This window comes from Haliotis asinina, chromosome 15 (genome assembly GCF_037392515.1).
Source record: "Haliotis asinina isolate JCU_RB_2024 chromosome 15, JCU_Hal_asi_v2, whole genome shotgun sequence".
NCBI classification, from domain to species: Eukaryota; Metazoa; Mollusca; class Gastropoda; order Lepetellida; family Haliotidae; genus Haliotis; species Haliotis asinina.
Genome location: NC_090294.1, coordinates 23,070,665 through 23,095,360, shown reverse-complemented (window position 1 = coordinate 23,095,360; position 24,696 = coordinate 23,070,665). Strand labels below are relative to the sequence as shown.

The 24,696-nt window shown below is 38.2% G+C and overlaps 1 protein-coding gene and 1 pseudogene across 1 annotated transcript; one reads left to right on the top strand and one right to left on the bottom strand.

The window, feature by feature from the left end:
* Window positions 1-3,617: 3,617 nt before the first annotated feature.
* Window positions 3,618-12,646, bottom strand: LOC137264915 (G2/M phase-specific E3 ubiquitin-protein ligase-like). The gene is given in 11 exon segments (XM_067800271.1): window positions 3,618-3,734; window positions 3,736-3,807; window positions 3,809-3,879; window positions 6,466-6,686; window positions 7,939-8,042; window positions 8,044-8,112; window positions 8,560-8,741; window positions 9,042-9,164; window positions 9,167-9,313; window positions 11,353-11,424; window positions 12,643-12,646. Coding segments are annotated over 11 exon segments (1,182 nt in total).
* A 3,122-nt stretch (window positions 12,647-15,768) lies between these two features.
* On the top strand, window positions 15,769-21,007 carry LOC137266419 (myeloperoxidase-like; annotated as a pseudogene).
* The last annotated feature ends 3,689 nt before the right edge of the window (window positions 21,008-24,696 follow it).

Below are 24,696 nucleotides of genomic sequence, written 5' to 3'. Positions count from 1 at the left end.
CATGCGTGCGTGCGTGAAATGAGGTACTTTAGACTACTCATCTGTCTTTCGACGGGCATACAGACTTGCGCTGGTTTTGTAGTGCTCGTAGACTGAGTTAACATGTCGCATTTAAGCATGAATACCCTACGTCTTTTGTTGTGACGCGACCGAGGTTCGAACCCGCTCTCCTGGCAGACGATCTGATAACCACTACACCACTGGAGGGTTTGGTGATTTAGAAGGGGTTAGGTGTCTGTCATGGAAACATCGTCGATTGGAAGAATCATTACTGATTATCAATATAAAATCTCTTTCATCAATAATATCGCACAATGCAGTAAGGTACGTCTAATTTTATGGACCGCTTCTAAATCATTGCTCTGTTTTGTTAGTAATCCTTGCAAAAACTTGCCAATTTTCCTCAAAGTATCATCTCATAGGATAGGGGTGCTCCTCACACGAGCTGCCAGCAATGTAAGTACAGTGTTTCACGTCGTTTAACACACTCTGAACTGTGTATCACTGTGGAACAATGTAGTAATATCAAGTATACTGTACTAAACCTACTGTAAAGAAGTTGACCATCAACGCCTTACTACGGAACCGTAGAGGGCACATGGGATGAGAAAATAATTATCAATGATATGTCGTGGCCACGAGATAATTAAGTCGAGGCGACGAGATAATACGTCGAGGCCACGAGATAAGTTAGCCAATAGATTTGCAGTTTTGGTCAGCCATTTTGTAGACTTTTCATCATTTCATTACTTCTCAAGCTTGGTCTTATTATGAATCTTGACCTTCGCAGTGAAGTTATGTCACATTATTTCCATCTTGCAATCAATTACAAGGATATTGTGTACATTCTGGATAACATCGATGGTTGCAAACTGAGTGTGCGACACCTTAAGAGAATTCTGAGGAGTGTGAATCTGACATCGCGGATGTTGTGAGTTTTATACCGGGTCAGCCTCATGACAGCTGTGTGGCTACCGTATCATGTACGCTAAATGTCGACAAAGCGGTCTGAATGCTAGAATGGAAGACGTTCGACTTATTTTTGTGTTATCTAGATCCAGTGGGATTTGCGTCAAGGAGACTTTGGCGACTTCGTCGGCGTACCTGTTATGCCTTTGGACCAAATATTGTGTGGCATATAGATGGATATGATAAGCTTAAAACATTTGGACTTTGTATCCACGCTTGTGTTTGTGGATTTTCCGGAAAAGTAATATGGATCAAGGTCTACAATACTAACAACAATCCAAAGGTAATTCGTGGATACTTTTTAGAGGCCGTCAAGACCCACAGAGATTGTCCACGCAAAAAATGTGCACGTCCGACAGTATCAACAATATCTTACACGTGACAATACAGATCCACAAGCCAGACGATGCTTTATTGATGGTTCAAGCGCCTCAAATCAAAGAATAGAAGTCTGGTGGTCATTTCTAAGAAAGGAATGTATACAGTTTTGGACTGACATGTTCAAAGGTCTGGACGAAAATGGTGATTTCAGGCGTGATTTCTTGGACAAAAACTTGATCCAGTTTTGTTTCATGGCTATTGTTCAGGTACACTTTATTGTATTATATCAAGTATCAAGAAGAATTGATTGTTCCTATGTAGAGTAACAACTTTATACATCTAAATTTTCTTTATTAAGACAATTATGTTGCTGTTACCTGCAACGGTCAATGTAATATAAAGTTTGAGTTTTTGCTGTTTTAATGTCTTAATATGCACCAGATAAATCGGTCTGAAACAACTGTGTAGCATTAGCATTTTAGGATGATCTGGATTCCGTGGCTGCCGTCGGGGACAACCATTGTGTTACACCCTCAAGAAACAATGTTGCCAGTGGTCATCCAGAGCAAATGTACAGTGCCCCTGCTCTATGCTAAACTGAAGATCAACTCTGTGCTGTGTCCGACGAAGAAGTCTCTACCTGCCTTGAGGAAGGCGTGCATCGCTCAACAATTCCCTGTGACGAAGACGTAGATGAAATATGTACTAAGACCATGGTGAGACAACCCACAAACAGCAACTAATGCTCAAGAAGCAGCTGATCTGTACAGATATCTCCGACAAGACATCTACGAGTTCCTGTCTTAAAATGTTATGTTTTGTTAAGCCGTATTGTCCTTCCAGATGTAAGTCGTTGCCGGCTACCACGAGGCTCGTTCTTATGGATGGTTATGATGTATAAATTATGCATAAATGCCAGCGCAAACTTTCGTGAATGTTTCTTTTTCAGACATAAACCGTTTTCCAAGATTTACATTGATTCACTCTTCATCTGATGTTTTACAAGAAATAAAGACAACATGAACTAAAAGTTCTAAATGGGTGCACATATGATACATGTTTGCTGATACAAGAGCCGCAACCCTATGATATACTCATGTGCATGCAAACAAAGCACAAGGTTAGTTTACTTGTTTTGTGCATGAATAACATAATGTGTGAATTACATAAAGCTGACACGTCATTCGCAAAATATTTTAATTCTATAGTCACATTCCTTTGCAAAATTACAATCACTGATGGTAATATATCAGATGACTATTTGCTGTGATAATAAGCTCTTTATCAGTTTGTAACGTAAATTATGTATTTTGAACGTTCATTAAAAAAATCATCATTCTGTTTGATACATAAAATAAATGAATGTTCACGAATGAACATTAACATAATAACATAACACCCTGTTACAGCTGCTAACTGATAGCTGTTTATTTTGACAGTTTTTCAAAATGACTGGAAATTTGCTAAAATAACTATGTAAAGGCTGTAACGCTAATGGTGTAACCCACACTAGACAAAAAACAAAGCCCCCCGCACGCACGCACGCACGCACGCACGCACACACACACACACAACAGGGTATCTGGGGTACAGTGACTTCCATTAATGTTATTTATGAAACAGGATTTATTCTTCTGTTCAAAACATAACAAGATGTTCATAATATGCAATCCCAATACATCCTGTTAACAGGGCCCATGTTATTAATTCTTAGTAGTCCACAACGTAAACATTTTTTTATTTACATTACAAAACAAACATGCTCCCTGCAAAAAAAGATATGCTTAAAATGGCTATATAAACATATTTTGGGTTTTAAAGAAAGGACATATATCTGCACCCTTATTTTTTTTCATTACAATAAACGGGCTTTACACACTTACTATGTGCCACAAATGTATGAGCTAATATTTATTTCTTTCTTTCTACAAACACTCAGTTTTTAAGACAAATTCCGCCCAATTTTCAAATTAAGAGACAGATTTAAAAGAGTCATTTTAATTTAAGAAAATGATTCAAACGACACAGGGAACACGACATTGCCCCTTAAACTAAACATTCACAATATACCTCAAACCATTACAACCTCAGTAAAGTTTATATATTAGAAATAATTACGATTTGACATTCGTTTAAAACTGTTTTACAATCTTCTTTAACAACCAGATATCAATACAAGTTGAACTATGTGGTTGGAACATATTCAATAAAGTTAGACTAAAAGTTCAGTCGAGTATAACAGAACAGTTCTTTGACACAAAAGCAAAACCTGACAGTTCATGACAAACATGAATGCTATTTTTTTCCCTTACCACCTGCCCGTCTTTTCACTCGGAAGTGAAGACATTCACACTAATTGCAGAAAAATTCATGTTTTTCTTGAACAGGTTATAGTCACCGATTATTGGAATGTCTAATACATTTGCACATGTGTTAACTCGAGGGGAAGTTCGCTCTGTTGACGGGGTTGAGCTCCATTACAGCATGGAATGTCAGCTGTGGCGATGGATGGAGACCAAAGGGGAGGAATGGATCCCGCACCAGTCGCAAAAACCAATATTTCCCTCAGGGTAACTGATTCTGTGCCCTCTGGAAGCACAGTTTTGTCAAACAAAAATAGTTTGAAAAGTTACCAAACTTTATCAACACATTAAATACTATGTAACCTACCATTTTAATTCACTAAACAATATGTAAGCAACAGTACTAACTCACTAAACAATATGTAACCAACTATATTCACTCACTATACAATATGTAACAAACCATATTCACCCATCTAAACAATATGTAACCAACTATATTCACTCACTAAACAATATGTAACAAACCATATTCACTCATCTAAACAATATGTAACCAACTATATTCACTCACTAAACAATATGTAACAAACCATATTCACTCACTAAACAATATGTAACAAACCATATTCACTCACTAAACGATATGTAATCAACTATATTCACCCATATAAACAATATGTAACCAACTATATTCACTCACTAAACAATATGTAACAAACCATATTCACTCACTAAACAATATGTAACAAACCATATTCACTCACTAAACGATATGTAATCAACTATATTCACTCACTAAACAATATGTAACAAACCATATTCACTCACTAAACAATATGTAACAAACCATATTCACTCACTAAACAATATGTAACAAACCATATTCACTCACTAAACAATATGTAACCAACTATATTCACTCACTAAACAATATGTAACAAACCATATTCACTCACTAAATAATATGTAGCCAAATATATTCACTCACTAAACAATATGTAACCAACTATATTCACTCACTAAACAATATGTAACAAACCATATTCACTCACTAAATAATATGTAGCCAAATATATTCACTCACTAAACAATATGTAATCAACTATATTCACTCACTAAACAATATATAACCAACTATATTCACTCACTAAACAATATGTAACAAACCATATTCACTCACTAAACAATATGTAACAAACCATATTCAGTCACTAAACAATATGTAACAAACCATATTCACTCACTAAACAATATGTAACCAACTATATTCACTCACTAAACAATATGTAACAAACCATATTCACTCACTAAATAATATGTAACCAACTATATTCACTCACTAAACAATATGTAATCAACTATATTCACTCACTAAACAATATATAACCAACTATATTCACCCTCTAAACAATATGTAACAAACCATATTCACTCACTAAACAATATCTAACAAACCATATTCACCCATCAAAACAATATGTAACAAACCATATTCACTCACTACACAATATGTAATCAACTATATTCACTCACTAAACAATATGTAACCAACTATATTCACCCTCTAAACAATATGTAACCAACTATATTCACCCTCTAAACAATATGTAACAAACCATATTCACCCATCAAAACAATATGTAACCAACTATATTCACTCACTAAACAATATATAACCAACTATATTCACCCTCTAAACAATATGCAACAAACCATATTCACTCACTAAACAATATGTAAGCAACTATATTCACTCACTAAACAATATATAACCAACTATATTCACCCTCTAAACAATATGTAACCAACTATATTCACCCTCTAAACAATATGTAACAAACCATATTCACCCATCAAAACAATATGCAACAAACCATATTCACTCACTAAACAATTTTAACCAACTATATTCACCCTCTAAACAATATGCAACAAACCATATTCACTCACTAAACAATACTGTACATACAATACATACTTCTTTCTGAAATAACTATTACTGCTATAACTAGTGTAATGGTACGGAAGGGAGTGGCGGCATAGCCGTTAGAAATGTCATAGTACAAACGGAAAATAAGTCGTGACACGTGAAAACAGTTAGAATTTAGCAGGTGAGTATAGCCGCACACAAGAGAGGCCATTTTCCCAGTCCTGATCATGTCTCGTTATCCGGATTCAAAAACGCGTTCTAGCTTTACATATAGATATTCGTGTGTTATGTCTGGGCTATGACCCGCGGGCGTTATCGAAAAGGAAGCTCGGTCCCCACGGGAATGCCCAAGAGCCGAAGGTCCGAGGGCATTTTCCAAGGGACGAAGGCTTACTTTTCATTAATGCCCGAGGGTGTCATGTTATATAAATACATATATACCGACCAAAGATATACTTGGATATAATTTCAGTATTTGGTCGACGTCTTTACTGCTGAAATCAACTGGGATGCGACTGGCAGCCGACGCCTCACAATGCACGTACGCTGCACCAGGAACACACGGTTCATGCCGACAAACAACCTCATTCTTGACAGTGATCCTTCGTAGTCTAGTGGATATAACCTAATAAGCGAAAGGTTGCGGGTTCGAACCCGGGTGTCGACCCTGCATGTTGGAACGTTCGCAGTCAGCGGTGTCAAGACAAAGTCGTGTCAATCTCCAAAACAAGTAACAATTCAAAGTCCAGGGCTATTCCTCAGAAAATCCCCGGGCAGAGGGACGTTATTAAGATAAGTAATACCCAAGGATGCGAGATTGTATCAGATATGAGGGATATTACAAGGAAAAGTGTCACTTAAGAGCAATAGAGTGACGTCACTGTCGGATTGTTATGACGTTAGCACACTAACGTCTGACTGTTTTTCTTATCCCATAACCCGCTACGTCCAGAAGATATTCCATACAGTAACTGACTGTCTCTTCTTCCATTCTACGCCCGTTGCTCCCACGTTCGGAGAGTGATGACACGCTGAACACCATTTCAAGCAGAGAAGCGTTCAATTCGTACTTTTCATCAAAACAGAAAAGTTCTCATACTTCTGTACTGTGATGAATCATTTCTGCATGCACTCCCAAAGTGGCTAGTCCCTTTTGGAATCTACAAATGAATATAATTTGTGTTATTATGCAGTAACCATGAATCTCATAAAGACCCAGAAGAAATGAACTTCAGTTAGCTTGACGTAGTTTGTGTAAGGAAACAAATACACTACGCACTTTAACTCTCACGACATCCACAGATTATCCACTCTATGAAATACATTTTATTTTGATCATTTTCCCATTTCATGTGTTTGTGTCACTGGAACGCTCTCCTAAAGGCAGTTTCATACATTATCTCATGAACGATCAAAACTAAAATATCAACATTCATGTGTATACTTGTGCATTGCTGTCATGAATAATATCTGGTTTTAATGTGAAAACATTCCAAATATGTTTTGGTTTTAACGAACGTTTGTGTATTAAATTGTGGCAGATACTAAAATTACTTTATCCTCTACTGCATTATGACACTATTCAGCAACACCAGCACTAACGAACCCGACTGCATTTAACATCAGTAAAGGTAAACGTCAACGCCTTAGGACTGTCATTTATCGTGTCTGCCTAATAAGATTCACTGGGTCATTTGTGGCGATGTAGAGAAAACAATACATACAATGCTGATTAGACGTCAGAATGACCCCAGGTGTTTGCGAAAAGGGGGAACGTGTACTGATCTAGCCGTAGCACCCACTATGCACATATGAGTGAGTGAGTGAGTTTAGTCTTACGCCGCACTCAGCAATATTCCAGCTATATGGCGGCGGTCTGTAAATGATCGAGTCTGGATCAGACAATCCAGTGATCAACAACATGAGCATCGATCTGCACAATTGGGAACCGATGACATGTGTCAACCAAGTCAGCGAGCCTGACCACCCGATCCCGTTAGTCGCCTCTTACGACAAGCTGAGTCGCCTTTTATGGCAAGCATGGGTTGCTGAAGGCCTATTCTACCTCGGGACCTTCACGGGTCCCATGCACATATACTGTTATTTGGTAGAAATATTATTCTGTCTTGCAAAAAACGTTTGGAAGGAATTAACAAGACCTTGAACGACCAAACCTTGCTTTTGTATTCTAGAAGCTGGGTAGGTGAAAGATGATAAATTATTTTCATGGATATACGACTTCTGTAGTGTATAGGAGACGTTGCAACATGGATTATGATATCGCTGTAAGTGACAAGTGCATCTATGTCGAAACTTATACAAAATAAAGAAGTCGTATATCCATAACAATAGACTTCACCCATGACCAAATCTTCATTGAAAAGCTTAGCAGCAATACATACTGATATAGGCAGTATTAGGTACTCTTTGATTCTGCCAAGCACAATAAAATGGATCAGGGCATTACAAAGTTCATCCTTCTTTGTAAAGGAGAGACTAGGGGAATAGCAACCATTATGCTTTAATAAGTTGATCAGCACCACCTACGGCATCCAGGAACGAAGACATGTCCTCTGCATTTCGTATCTGGAAAACACTATAGTTTTAAGTATTCAGAAACAAAGAAATCATGAAAGAGTTCATTAATCACATTTAATTGATGAATAAATGCAAAAATATTATTTAGGGGATAACATATGGATTCCATGCCCGGTGACTGTGTGGTTGAAATGGTACATGGTGGAAATTACAATGCCGGCAAATTGGTGCCTATTCTTATAGTGTGGTGGGTTCTTATGGCACTCAAGCACAAAGTACTTGAATCGTTACTATTACATATAGTGTTATTCCAAAAATAGCAGTGTTGAAACAGTATGAACCTGTACATACATGTATTTCTCAAGTGTAATTCTAGTTGATACATTTTGTTTAATAAATGAAACATATATGACACTAGACGACGAGACTAGACGGCAGTTACACATCTTTAAACGCATCGTGTAAACCTAATTAGGGTACTGGGTTTGAATCGACCTTCAGCAGACTTTCTGTGTGTCCGCCATCTTGGATGTCATCAATCTTTGGCTGAATTTGGCTGTCGACAACAAGTGTACTGAACAGCAGTGGACTGAAAAACCGTGGAAAAGGTCCATTGTGAACTATAGAATATTATGCTATCATGTTCACCACTGTCAAGTAGAGACCGCTTTGTAGAGCTAAAATAAGAAAATTTATATCAGTGAAACCATAAACCTTTAAATATAATTTGTTTCGTGACTACTATAGATGTATTCTAACTTTTACCATTTGGGATACAGCTTGACATATGTAAATCAACATATCTAGTCATGATACTGGTATAAATATGTCTAAGAGCTGAAAAATATAATTATACAAAATAGCAATATAATCCTGTTCAATTCAAGTCGAATAACCCATATTCTATCCATAAACTTCAAAGTAAACAAATGGTTACGCAAAAATCAATACACGTCACAGAACGTGTCAGTTCTTACTAGCGTAATTCAAATCCAGCATCTTTCTTGTGTCGTCACAAGTGAATATTGGGAGAGAAGATATTTCTTTCATAAGCGATCTTAAAAGCTCCCTGCTTGGACTGCCATCGTCTATTGCATAAACTTAACAGGCAATCCATTTTCAGGATTGAAAGATGGCCTGTTGAAAGCTCTGATGCAACCAGACATTACATTATGTCTTGTGACATTGACAATGTTCCGTCTTTTTTTATTGAGTCTGGTCAAAATATCGTGAAGATTTTTCTGAATGGCTGTAAAACAAGAAAAACAATTCTGAACTCAGGTCAAATTATTTTAACAGTTTATGGGAGCCCTTTAGTGTTACATTTTCCGTTTTATGGATATGAAAGATAATACCTATGGTAAATAACTGACCTTACACTTCATATCTAAGATTAATGTTTGCACAAACATATGTCTGTGACTGCGGAAATACTGACTGACGATATCCACAAGCTGCAAGTCAGCTCAAACGGGAAAATGGCAAGCGTTTTACTTTATTAGCGTGACTGGTTTAGATTTAGTAAACTTCAGTTTACTGATGAAACTGGTTTTCCCCTTTGTTTGAATCACATAAATAATTCTCTCACCGCACTGCCTCAAGTCTAATGGTTGAAAGCTGGGAGAGTGGCTTGTCATTCAGTGTATGCAAAAGCTCCCTGTTGGACTGCCTTGGTATGTCAAATACTGGCAAGTCACTTTCTTCATTTGAATCCACGCCATTGTATGTGACCGTGTTGAATACAGTTTCGCCACTTTGGTCCTCAACATCTATTTCGGCTCTTCGCCTTCCGGCGAAACATAGTCTAGATCTGGTAGTGAATAATCAGCTGAAATTGACTGCATTGCCTGCAAGGGGATGAAACAATAAAGTATGAAAGATCAAGTACCACAACCGAGTGTCTTCCGATGTAAAATATGTCCAGACAGGTTGATTAAAGTAATAAATATCCAATTGACATTGACTGTAATCTTTCCCCAACCAGACCTCAAATCACACACAGCAGCGATTGCGTGACGTTTACAAGAGACATTGTGCATATAATAATAGTGGATACTAGATGTTTGCAAAGACTTAGCAATATATTAACTGTATCTTATCGAGTGGAGATATTTTACCAAGTAGAAAAGCGTTGGGTGAAACATAAAAGTATATCTCTTTACAAGATATGATATTTCACTGACTGTTTCATAAACTATTTTTATCTCTTGTACGCTTTATTTGACAATATTCCATGAATTCCAGTTTATCTCTACCGAATGGTAGTATAAGGATGACGTCATCATTCATCATTATATTGGGGTGGGGTTTTTTCTGTTGTAACCCCAAGAAATGTATAACCCATTTGTTGGATCACATCACTTGTATTCTTCGGAGAGTCGATTTAAATCAAAGTTCTACGGTATAAATATGGTTCCATCAATCAAAGTTATACGTACACTGCACGAGTTGAAAACAACGGTCGGCGTGCCTATTCGCCGAGATGCTTTTCTTGCGTTTCTATTTCCTTGCAGAAAATCATAATCTTTCTGACCCCTCTTTCTTCGGTTTGACATTTTTTCTCGACGTCTGTCAAACAATCCGCTTGATTTGGTCTGTTTCTCTGGCTTGTCCGATTGCGTTGACGTGCACCAGACTACTGTCGCAAACCTGTCCCCGTATGTAGGAATATATCTAGAGAGCTCTTCATCTTTCATCTCACGGATAAGGCTTGGGGGGATCTTAACATAAATATTTTTATCTCTTTTAACGGTTTAATCACATGAATGCTTATATTTTTACTAATATGAATAATAGTAATAATTCTTAACTCATCTTAATGTTACCGGCTTTTATCTTATGATATGTATGTATGTATGATATGAATGTATAAAAGTACTTTTCAAGATTTGCCCCTTCAAAACGCTGAACTTTGTAATTAGGTCTTTGTGGAAAATGATCAAGAATCATAAATATGGTACAAAAATCGCCTATTTAAAAGCGAAGCTTACTTCTTCATCGCTTAATGATATATAAACTTGTGCCAAGAGAACCGTTTAGCGGGAAAATGTAGATTGAGTAATGAATGTGATTTTCACATGCAAACCTAAAGAATACATTTTACGCGAAAACCCTATCTTCTTTCCTCCTTGTCAGCAGCAAGTACCTAAATGTTTTCTTTGGGACCGCCCCTGTCTCTGAGAAAACGCTTGAGGTCCTCCATCTTAAAAATCCAAAATACGTAACCTGAATGACCATTGGCAAAATTATGTCGTGGCCACGACTTACTATCTCGTGGCCATGACTTACTATCTCGTGGCCACGACTTAGTATTGAGTTTTATTTTCTCATCCCATGTCCCCTCTACGGTTCCGTACCTTACTGAAACAGGAACAAGAAGTGTTTGTGAACACAAAGCAAGGGTAAAAAGTATACAGTGCCCATATATGTGCGAAAAACATAATCACAACCTTCTTCTATTGTCCGGTACCCAGAACTGCCACAGGATGTGTTGCTGGTGTTACAGTGTACGCAGGATGAAAATGCATAATACTGATATGGCATTTGCGCATTACCGGTATTTCCGGTATTTAAGCCCCGGACTTATATACTGAAAACCACTGTTCTGATGATGAAATATTTAAGCCCAGGGCTTAAATGCAATATATTTTGTTAAAAATAAAAAGATTCGGAATTTTGTAAAACTCTTTAATCAGGAAATTGGTCCATGGATTCAAAACCGAAGGTTTACGGTCTATTTAATGCAAAACTTAAACTCCAAACTGAATGAGGGACTGATGTCTGTGACAGCGACACTATTCAGAGTGAAGGTCTCGTTCAAATCGCTCTTCCTCGGAATCAAATGGCTCATCAGCATCGATGCCACCCACACTGACTTCCTCCAAACAGGAACGGAATCCCAAAGCTTCACGTATATCTGCCATTCGGATGATCTACTGGAACTTTATTTCCATTTTCGGCAATGCCACACAACTCAGAAGAGCGGGTAATTGTAGATGCCTGCATGGCTTCGACTTCTTTAGAGACCATTTCGATGGTTTTCTGGTAGGAAGGCAGTTTTCTGCTCCCGGAGTGTATGCCTTTCCTCCATTGACGAAATGATAAAACATTGGCACTGACGGTTCTCTTAACTGATTACCACCTCATGGGAACATTATAAATTTCAGTTTTATACGTTTAGCATTATTTGTTAAAGGCGATACCGCAGTACGCTGCGATTACATATTTAGCGCAATGTTAACTGTAACATATTTAGTGAGTGCATCTAACAAACCACAACCAGTAGTCGAGGTGTAGAACTTACACTATGGCAATGTTGTGTTTCAAGTCTTGGGGTTCTGTTCAACCTTAAATGAGGCTAAACATCTTCTCATTGCCGCCATTTAGCTAAGCCAGTTGTAGGAAAGTCGTTGGGGTTGCTGAAACCACAGGCAAACTAGCGCAAATAAGGTTACGCAGCATAGAGTATATGACCGACCGAGCTAGGCGACCAAAGGTTGGCAAGGTACTTCCCTCGCTTCGGTTAGAAAAATATTTTACATGTCAAGATAAAATATCGCCACCATCGAAGGTACATACCCATTTCTTCACTTGGTTGTACTCGCAAATTTCCAACTCCATGTTTAAGAAGAAATGTCCAGATGGTGAAGAAGAGGGGACAGAATGAGGAGAAGAGGGGCCAGATGAGGAAAAAGAGGGACCAGATGAGGAAGAAGAGGGACCAGAAGGAGAAAAAGGGGGCCGGAAGGAGACGAAGAGGGCCAAAAGAAGAAGAAGCACGCAACTCAGGTAACCTCTTGAAGTTGCATTTGCCAGATGGTGGGATGAAGAGGAGCCTTTTTAAATTGCAATAGATGCGACGTTTTGGTTAGATGCAAGTGATATTTGCTTGAAACGTCCCACGATTCCAATGACAGCATACATATACATTTTAAGAGAAATATTGAAGAGGATTAGAAGAACCAGTTTACTTCCGTGTCCGCGTCCCAAACAGACTTCGCCGTCAGGATACACACAAACAACACAACTTTCAACATTTCTGCTTCTGTCCAGCATTAAATGGGATTGTATGATATACCACACTTTGGACCTTTTATGTGTACTCTTTTCTCTGGATCAACTCAACACAGATTATCGTATGTTATGCTGACCCACGGTGGACACAATCCGACATGTCCGCAAAGGGATGCTAAACATTTTGGATTTATCTCGACGCATGCTGATTATCCCAGAGCAGCGTCATTACCACCATTGTTTTTGGTGTCGTGTGCACACGTCAATAACAGGCAATCAATTTCAATTCATGATTAACTTTTCGCCGTACAGCTAATCGGCGATGAATAGGAAAATTTATTGTCCTAGTACAGACGGGATGGTTGTTTTTTATTAGCATGATGAGAACGAAGAACCAACAAATTTTACAATAAATTTAATTAAACTTTGAAGCCTCCAAATTTAACAAGTTTAAAGAGTTGTTTAACACTATGTATAGTATGAGTTGAACAAGTCTGAAAACTGATTGCTTATGTACAGTTTCCTAATATTATGATAAACAGGGCATTTAAAACAAAATGGAACACCAATTAATTATTCTATTTTGTCCACAATAATTATTCGGGTCAGAAATATCGCCTTTTCATAAAACCGAGTTAACAGTCACAGCTGAAGAGAAAAATATCCAGTAGATGAAACACAAATAGATATTTTGTGCAGCAGCGGTAATAAATGCTATTTACTCGGTTATGGTGTGTATCTTTGGGAGATATCTCCAACTTGAGTGCATGTTGCTGAATCGAGAGAACGTGATCTCAGCAATTAGTTCATTAATTATCAAATGTGTATTGGGCTGTATGTTTTGAACTTTCGCACAAACGATGCCCTTCAACCGTATATTCTTACCCTCCATATAATTCTTTATGTTCTGTTCTATATTACTCCCGCGGCCTGCGGTCTCGCTACTCCATGAGGATGTATTATCTTTTTCTCCACCCGTGAAGGTCCGGGGTGGAATAGGCCTTCAGCAACTCATGCTTGCCACAAAGGGCGCCTAAAGGGATCGAAAGGTCAGGTGCCATGACTTGGTCGACATATGTCATCGGTTCCCAATTGCGCAGATCGATGCTCATGTTGTTGATCAGTGGATTGTCTGGTCCAGACTCGATTATTTACAGACCGCCGCCATATAGCTGGAATATTGCTGAGTGCGGCGTAAAGCTAAACTCACTCACTCACTTTCTTCTCCACAGTATCTGTAAAACTGTTGATGTGAAATTGTGATGTCTCATGTCTTTGAAGGCATCATGTGCATCTTGAGTTCGACGTGAGTTCACTTTTTCTCCGCACATTTTACCAAGCTTCCAGTAAATTCAAATTGTTCAAAGAATTGTTCCTGTTCATTCATAAGGAACACACTGCCCCAAAAGTGCATCCCTTAATTGTCATAAACAGTGTTTCCTATACATTCATATGATACACGTGTTGCCAAACAGCGTGTGTATTTATTCATGTGGTAGCCTTGTCGAGACAAGTGTTCCTGTGCATTGTCCCAAACAGTGCAACAGCAGGTGCCAAGAAAGCCTCACTTCTACAAAAATAGTGTGAGAAAACAACGTCACCCAGTGGTTTTTAATGCATTGGAATCTGTCAACAGAAATGTCCATTGCCTGTATGTGTCTTAGGTTCTTGTGCAAAAGTTTTTACATACCACTAATTATAATACACATTGAAACACGTTTCAGTGAATCTGTCAAATAAACCGACTAATACTGCTTTTGCCCGATTTTACACATTGACTGTAACATGTGCAAGAGCTGCAACGAATCCAGTGAGATGAACGTGATTTATAACACGATGATTGAGTAATAAATACAGTAACAAGTCAACTGTATACACTACATTCTGTGGAGCAATGTCAAAAACTTATTGGTCCTTTTTTTACCCTGTTGACAGTGTTAATTCATCACGACTATGGTCAGTCACCATATTACTATCAAGCTGAAAGTATAAACGTGTAAAATATTTTTGATGAATCAACTGGGCTTGGATCTATTTTATTATGCATATCTCGCTTTGATGAATACAACAACATTCAAGTAAAAACTCGCCTAATGTGTAAGAAGAGGATACGGATAGATTCACAACGTAACAGTCTTAATGTATACACGTAATTGGCAGCTTTTAGCGTGACAACCATGTAAGAATCTCCATCGCAACGTCGCTCTATGCAATAAACAGTTGTCATCTATACTCTTCTATGTTTCAATTCAACAAAATATTGTTGAACGACATAACATACTGCGGGAAACTTGCCACAAAAATGAGCTAATTGTTTCATTACTAAAATATTTCCTATAACACTTTTACTCGATTCCGTTACAGCCACATAACTTTGGGAAATCCTTCAATCATGCACATCACAAACGCCATCTAATGGGAATCGGATTACTTACTGTCTTGTTATTGATGTTTGTTCACGACATCAAGAACAATGGTGGTAATGGCGTTGCTTGAGGATAATTAACCTACATCGAGATAATCCAAGATGGCTAGCTCCATCTATGTAGATATGTCTCATTATACCCGCCAGGGGTCCGTTAAAAATGGGATAATCTGTGTTGATTTAATCTCGCGAAACGAGTATATATACAGGGTCCAATCTTTAGTGTATCATACATTACCTCTGTACGCTGGACAGAAGCAGAAATGATGAAAGTGGTGTTGTTTGTGTGTATGCTGACGGTGGTGCTTGCTGCGGAGACAGACACGGAGGTAGGCTGGTTCTCTTCTTCTTTTTCTTCATCTTCTTCTTCAATGTACTTTTTCCTTCGTCTTTTCCTTCTTGGTCGTCTGCTCGTTCTTGTTCTTTTGCCATCTTATTTATTACCATCATGATAAGACGGTTGAATGTCTGTAGAAATTAGTATGTATTCATCATGACATGGATTTGTGGTTACTGAATTGCCCTCTCTCGCCATGTTCAAAGTTACATGAGGCAAAGTTACATACTTTGTAAAACATTACTTCCACTTTATCTCAGCCTGATCATTTAACCATCACTTCAGTTTTATACCATATTGACCATTTAACCTCGGTTACCTATTTACTTTTAGGTTAACAGCATAGATTCCGCCATTGAACAACGTAAGTAAAATCTTAACAACTCTTGAAAGCAATCGCGACATATAGTATCAAACTATTATAACTCAGCGTATTTAGGTATATCTCAGGCAGAAAACATTTAGTTAAAAATTTCATTCATGAATATATCAACATTTCTGCTAAACATAAAGCTCACTGTTTCAACACACTTGTGAATATTTTGTTTTGTACATATATCATGCCTGCATCATCTGATTCAGTAAAATACTTTCCCATTAGTCAGGGCAGTACAATCTGATCTGGCTGCAAGGAACCATAAGACCCACGCGACCTTGGATCATGAGAGACGAAACATTAATGGTCAAACATCACAGAGAGAAAACAGACTAATAGACATCATGCGAAGAATTCTGAATGGTGAGCAGTTTCATTTTTCTACATGGGGGACTTCCAGAAGTGTTTCATTGTTAGCAATCGTACAACTTGGTTAAATGACAGATTAAACCGGTTATGTTCTGTTTATTGACTGAATATCGTATCAGTCTTTGCCAGTATTAAAACAGTGTTTACTGGTATGTATCGAATTAAAACATGCCTTAACACTCTTTTAAAGCAATAGGACTTACAAGAGACATTGCATTCCAAATTGTTTCATCGCGTGAAATATTCCTGATATTACTCCTCTTGTAACATCGTCAGAGATTTAAGGTAAGTACTGTTTAGTGATTTTAAGGCAGAAGGTTATGAGTTAGTGCCTTTATCTTGATGCAGGTGATGATGAAGACAACAATTACGTTGTTTGTACACTGGCTGATGCCGCCCAGACGTCTCAGATCCCCTTGGAAGACAGCAAGTCCAAGTATCAAGAGAGACACAACATCAGGTCAGTTACACAGTTCCCGTACGATAGTGGTATTTCTTTAAATTGCTTCTTTTGAAGGTGAATGTTTGATGTAGTTGATACAAGTTACGATTACTTTTGACAATGCCAGCTATTTTCACAGGCGGCGCTCCACCGGCTGTAATCCAGAAGCCCGCTACCGGACAATAGACGGAAGATGCAACAATGATCGCCGGCCAACTTGGGGATCAACCAACCAACCATTCAGGAGATTTGTTGATCCTGCTTATGATGATGGTAATGCATTGGTTGTCTTCAATAGCATATATTTCAGGTATAACAACTCAAAGGTGATACTTTCATGCTAATAATCAACGTAACGGAATTGAGAAGTGATACACATGAGGGAGAGGGTTTTTTATGAGGATGTCCATTTCTTCATTCTCTTATTACTTCAACATTGAAACGATGGACGTTTCATATGGACATTCAGTCATTCCGTTATTAGTATCATAACTGACTGTACGTGGTTTTGCAGGTACGTTTGTTCCTCGACTCAGAGGCGTTGATGGTAGCCCACTCCCCAGTCCACGTGCCGTCAGTGTGGCAGTACATCCGGACACTGACAGCCCTTCTGACGACAACACCGTGATGGTGATGCAGTGGGGACAATTCCTGGACCACGACCTCACTGGAACTCCCCTCCACGCAGGTAGATCTCAACTGTCTAGAATTCAAAATCCAAAGATAGATTGCGATGATTCTTTGTTTGGTAATACAGATCAGTCAAGATCATGCTAAACTGGAGCTCTTTTGCAATGACTTGGTGTTCAGAAGGGAACTTAAGATGTTGAAATCAGGCAAACTCTTGGTCTGTAAACCCACTTTCCACCGCTTAAATCACTGCGATGTTCACCTTAACTTCTCTATTCATTTTGCTAATCCATATATTTTTTCAAGGTGATGTTCAAACTAAATGCTGCGATGATCACTCACCTGGTCAGCTGCATTCTGATGTAAGAACTGGGTAAGGAATTAACAGTCTGTAGATTCCATTCTTTGTTGGTTTCTGTGTTGGTCAACTAGAAACATCAACACTCACTTATCATCAAATCTGAAACATCCACATCACAAACAGATATGAAGACTGTTTGAATTAATCAAACACTTTCGCTTCTCAGTAACGTAAACTGTATGATTCTGAATGTCTCAAAAGGATACGTTGTGTAAAATAAAATATAATAAACTCAATTATAACATTGTTTAATTAGAACAAGGAAACGTCAGTTCTTTTACTTTTCCATGTTCCAGGGGCCCATGTTTCCCAATCACCATGCCATCCAATGAACCTCATTTCAAAAAGACTTGCATGGAGTTCAAAAGATCAGCCCCAGCACCTAAAACGGGTGAGTATTTTAAGACTAGACTCTGGATGTTACCTATTCTGTATATATTACCTTAGGCTAATATTACACTGAACCACCATCACAAATCTCTCAAATACACGGGGTCAAGTAACACAAAAATCGAAAACAACACTGCCAGATAAAACCCATGCTTCATTTTCACGTCATTTCCAGGAACAGGTGAGAACACTCGGGAACAGCTGAACCTACTAACGGCGTTCGTGGACGCCTCCAACGTTTACGGCCTTAATGGGGATCAGATCAGTCATCTCAGGGACGGACGTAAGTCAGACAGTATTCTGAACCACATGTTGATTTATGAAAAACTAAGCAATCAGTAGAATTACCCATTTGGATAGAAGACACTGGAAGGTCATTGGTGTATACAAGTAAATGTCGCCATTCAACCTTTCAGCCTACATGAGAACCAAGGGAGATAACCTGCTGCCAGAATCAACCCATGGCAACTGTCACACTGACAATACCAACGAATGGTGTTTTGAAGCAGGTTAGTACAATGGATTAATTCATAGTACATAGTTCTCTCTCTCTCTCATATTCTGTGTGTTAGTTATCTTAAGTGAATGACCAATCACCATGTCCAGTTTTAAATGATGAAGATTATTGGTTTTATATATAACATTCTGGTAACCTGATTGTCATTTGACCCTTAGGTTTCCGGGTCTCTCCGTGCTGCACACACTGTTTGTTAGAGAACACAACCGTCTGGTCGAAGAACTTTCTCATGTCATGCCATCCACCACCCCAGACGATGTTCTCTTTGAAGAGGCCAGAAAGATCGTGTCAGCCATCATGCAACAAATCACTTACAGCGAGTGGTTGCCCATTATTGTAGGACCTTCGGCCATGAGGAAGTACAGACTGGCCCCTGGCTACAACTTCAGGTACAACTTCACCCAGAACCCCACCATCTACAACGTCTTTGCCACGGCCGCCTTCAGATACGGACACTCCACCATTCCACGTTTCCTGGCCCTGGGAGATCGACGAGTACCCATAGAACAGCTCTTCAATAGACCATCTGAGGTCATCCGAGATTTGGACACCGTGCTCAAGGCTCTCCTGAAGGATAGGCGTCAAGAGGTTAACCGTTTCATCAACAGTGGATTAACAGAGCATTTGTTTGAGACGACTGTCGATATGGGCTTCGACATCGTGTCCTTGAACATTCAAAGAGGTCGTGACCATGGTCTGCCATCCTACAACAGCTTCCGCAAAGCATGTCGACTATCGGAAGTGGTGTCATTTGATGACAGAGTATTTGGTAAAGCAGGAAATGCTTTAAAAAGTGTATACAGGTATGTATGTATCCGCTCACTATTGTATCCATTCTCACTTCCTGTAATACATATATGAAACACATTTACTTCAACCATTCCCTGTCCTCTCTTTTGGCCTACCTCAGTCTGTTCTTGCTTCAGATCCCCGGATGACATCGATGTCTTTACCGGTGCAGTAGCTGAAGAACACGTGTCAGGCGGGGCAGTGGGCCCTCTACTGGCTTGTCTCATTGGTCAACAGTTTCATGATCTCAAATATGGCGACTCATTCTGGTTCGAAACGTCACATCCAAGAAAAGGTTTTACACCAGGTACAATCCTGTCTGTCTTTGTACTTAGTCACCGTTTATGTCTTGGTAAATACATGCCAAAATATGAGTAGATTATAATATTTGACATTTTCAAGATGACTGTGCTATAGTGCTATTTGAATTTTTTGTTTGTGTGATTTCGTAAATCTAGACAACAAACAGTAGGTATGGTCCGTGTGGAAAGTTACACCGTCTGTGTCTCTGTAGATATATGGAAGTTTGTCAACTGCATCTTCTATTTCAGGTCAGTTGTCTGAAATCCGACGAATGAGCTTTGCCAAAATTCTTTGTCGGAACTCGGGGCTCACGTCCATCCAAAGGGATCCTTTCACAGTGTTCTCAGAAGAAAGGTAAGCAATGAGAATATCCATCTGCTTTCATTCTCATCAGTTACATGAATCAAAATGCACTGTAGCATGTGTGAATGAACTTCGTTTTACGTCACATTCAGCAACATTTTAGCTAGATAACGGCGGTCATTAGATAATTGAGTCTGGAGCAGGCAGTTCAGTTATCAACAACTTGAACATCTACTGGAACTGGAATACCATGGCATGTGTCAAGCAAGTCCTGTTAGTCTCTTCTTACGACAAGTAAGGGTTACATGAAAATCATGTACCAGATCTTCGCGGGAAGCATGAAGGCATATTTACCTTATTGTCTGCCGCCATATAACTGGAATATTGCTGAATGCGGCGTAAAACTAAACTACCTCACTATTCTATACATTGGCTAGAACGAAATACACCCACTTGATGTCAGTAAAAGATAATAATAATTGTATTCGGGGTTCATTATATACAGGTGGTTCACATTGAATATAGCTTCTGTCGGTTATGTAGTATGCACATGTCTAACAAGATCACATCATGTATGCCGAGAGGAATGACTGTTATAATAGAGTGACACAATTCTGTCTGTTTTAGCAATCCCATGGTCCCCTGCAACGACCTTCCTACAATCGATTTAACCAAATGGCGGAGATGAGAAGATGTCGGACCTGCTCTAACTTTGAACAAAACCCGGAGACTTCAAACATAATATATAATTTCAATGTAATACTTACATTTGAGGACACCTGAATGAGTTGATAACCAAGCACATTCAGTGACACCGTTTATCCAAGTTTATCATACCCCATTGTATGGCGTTGATGACTTTTCATATCAGTATTAGTGTTAACACAGATGATACATTTTTATGCTATTGTGGATATAATCAAATTCTAGATGTAAGACTAATTTTATAATGTAAGATGTATAAAGTGTACATAATACTTCATTATTTTGTAGATCTGTGTCAGGTGTATATAATTCCTCAAGGCTTTTATAGTAGTGTTAACACAGATGATACCTTTGTTTCGTTTTATCGAGGATATAATCATATTGTAGATGTGAGACTAATGTAAGACATATAAAGTGTATATAATACTTCATTATTTTGTAGATCTGTATCAGGTGTATATAATAGCTCAAGGCTTGTATAGTATTGTATTGTATGTGCAGCATATCGTTGCTGTCGTTAACACATCAAGCATTGCTTTGTTAGATTGTGTGTACAATTCATATATCATGTTTCATAGAAATAATGTTGATAAAAACATGTTTTCCAGCACGCATAAAATTGTATTAAATTTATTTTTATAATAAATACGTTATTGTTTTCTTACTTGTTTCAAAGTCTTTTCATTTGTTGATTTTGTTATTTACTTCATCTACCTTTTTGAAGGTTCGATGGCGCCTTCATGTGTTCTCCCATATCATGGGTACAATAGCATAGTTTCCAGGATACAGATTGCTTATATATCTGATATGCACATCTCTTTTCCTTAACTCTTTTATATACATGCACAGGATTATATGTTTATATTAGGATAGTTGACACTGACCCATGCGTTGCTTCAAAGTGTCCTAAACAGTGCTTAATGTCAATTCATACCCCACAGCACAGTTTCTTATCTATAAATCCCACCGTCCAGGCTTCCTATACATGTACACGAGGGTCAACACAAACAAATAGTTCACATTGTCACGTTTGTTACATGTAGAACGTTCACATTGTCCCAGACAGTTCTCTCTATGCATATGGTACTCATGTACAATATCCAAAGCAGTGTTTCCTGGAATTCTTATAGCAGTCATGGTACTAAACAGTGTTTTCTGTACGTGGACTGTACACATTGGAAGAAACGATGTTTATCTCTTCACCCATGCAGTTAACATTTTATCAAACATTGTTTCCTGTACAGTCTCATAGTACACACCGTATCAAACACTGCTTTCTATTCAGCAATAAAGTTCAACAATATAGTTCACACTGTATCATACGGTGTTTCCTTGCACTCTTACGGTATACACTGTATCAGACACTGTTTCCTATTCAGCAATATAGTTCAACGATATAGTTCACATTGTATCAAACAATCTTTCCTGTACAATCTTACGGTATACACTCTATCAGACACTGTCTCCTATTCAGCATTATAGTTCAACGATATCGATATAGTTCACATTGTATCAAACAATCTTTCCTGTACAATCTTACGGTGTACACTGTATCAGACACTGTTTCCTATTCAGCAATATAGTTCAACGATATAGTTCACATTGTATCAAAAAATCTTTCCTGCACAATTGTACTATCAGCACTCTATCAGACACTGTTTCCTGAACATTCGTACAATTCACATTGCAATAAGCGGTGCTTTCAAGTCTTTGAAGGGCATTTAGAAGTGAAATACATAAGAATGAAGATATTTATGGATATCAACTTTTATACTGGCTTCCAGCTTTTCTTAACTCATTCCACTTCTTACTTTGTTATTGTTTACCTGTACATATAAATATAACTCTGTACCCCCTTCTCATTCACCCCATGAAGGAGTAACTCCGAAACGTTGTGTTCTCATAATAAGAAGTTGATATCCATAAAAATCTTCATTCTTAAGCGGTGCTTTGCTTATAATTGTAGGGGTCACGCTGTTATCCTCAGCTTGTGCTTCTCGTAAGAGGCGACTAACGGGATCGGGTGGTCAGACTCACTGACTTGGTTGACACATGTCATCGGTTCCCAATTGCACAGATCGATGCTCATGTTGTTGGTCACTGGATTGTCTGGTCCAGACTCGATTATTTACATACCGCCGACATATAGCTGGAATATTGCTGAGTAAAACTAAACTCACTCACTCACTTGTGCTTCTCATGTAACTGCCTCAGTGGCCACAGTTGTAACAAGCCTGTTGTATACAGCTCACATCGTCCCACAGAGTGCATACTTTATGTTTTACTATTCACATTACAATAAACGGTGCTTAAACATTTGAAAAAGTGCTTTTGCTAATTCATTTTGCAAACATCTAAATTCATTATTGTAAAGCAATTTATCTTAATCACAAAGATGAACAAAATGGTCGCCATATCTAACTGTTTCAACATACAGTGGTAAAATCCCATATCTGAACTTATCTAAAATACGACGATGGTCCTGAAAGAAGACAATTTTACATAATTTAAACATCTACAGAATCAGAGACCGTAACATAACGTATTCAAATTAACATTACCGTCATCATCCCAGAGCGGTATAGTTTCTAATCGCCTAATCTCAGTTCGCCTTCAACCCATATACCATACAAACACAATTTAGGCTAATTGAGATTAGAATATGCACTCATATACTCTCATAATGAGCCTGGCTCACTGATCAGGACCACACTAATCTTGATCGACTGTGGTTATAATGATATGTAGTGCATCCAGTAAGATGTTACAATTCCTTTATAAATGAAATGAAAGGAATTAACGCACACGCTAGATTTTCAAATTAATGATGAGATATAGATAATTTCTTAATGTAAATTACTCAGTTCTCTGCAACTAATAGACTTTGAAACGAACTTAGCCATATAAAACTGGAGTGTTCACCAAGCACTGATAGACACAGGGACCAACCTACTGAGGGCAGAACATTATATCATATGGTGACATGATGTAAAATGTGATAGATGACTTGTCATTTCATTGTGATCAGAAAAAGACAAGCAACAAAAATAACTAACTTTGTTTTTAAGAAGACATGTATGTCTTTTCAATCGTTCAGCTTCTCAATTACCGCTGATAGATCATGACAATGGATAACTGAAAGTCGGGTCTTCAATAATTGGCAATAATGGGAACGGGACTAGGTGAACTCTTGGTGTCCCAACATTTGGAAACTTAAGAAAACAAGAGGGATTAGAGGATAAGAACTCCTGATGGTGTTGCAGTTAGAAAAAGTGACATATTTGTTCTTGATGGAGAAATGGAATTTGATTAGTGACAGGGCCTTTCTAGGATGTGGTGATTCTGATGGGTCACCGAGCATTCCAGAATTGTTGAAGATCTTGCGGATGGTTTGGGAGACTAGACGAGTAGAGTAACTGTTATAGGAAATGAAGGTTTTTCTTGAGATGGTTCAGTTTACTGTTGATGACAACTGGATAGCAAATGAATGCATGCACGTACCTGAAATTGATTCGCACATAACTTCTTTCAAATAGTTCCCATTTTGTCGGCCAATGTTTACGTACATGAATACGTTGGATCAAGGGTGCATGTAGTTCACACAGTCACATACTTTCCTTCTCTTAATAGTATAGAAACCTACTTGTAGAAAATAGGTTTGCCTTCATTTTT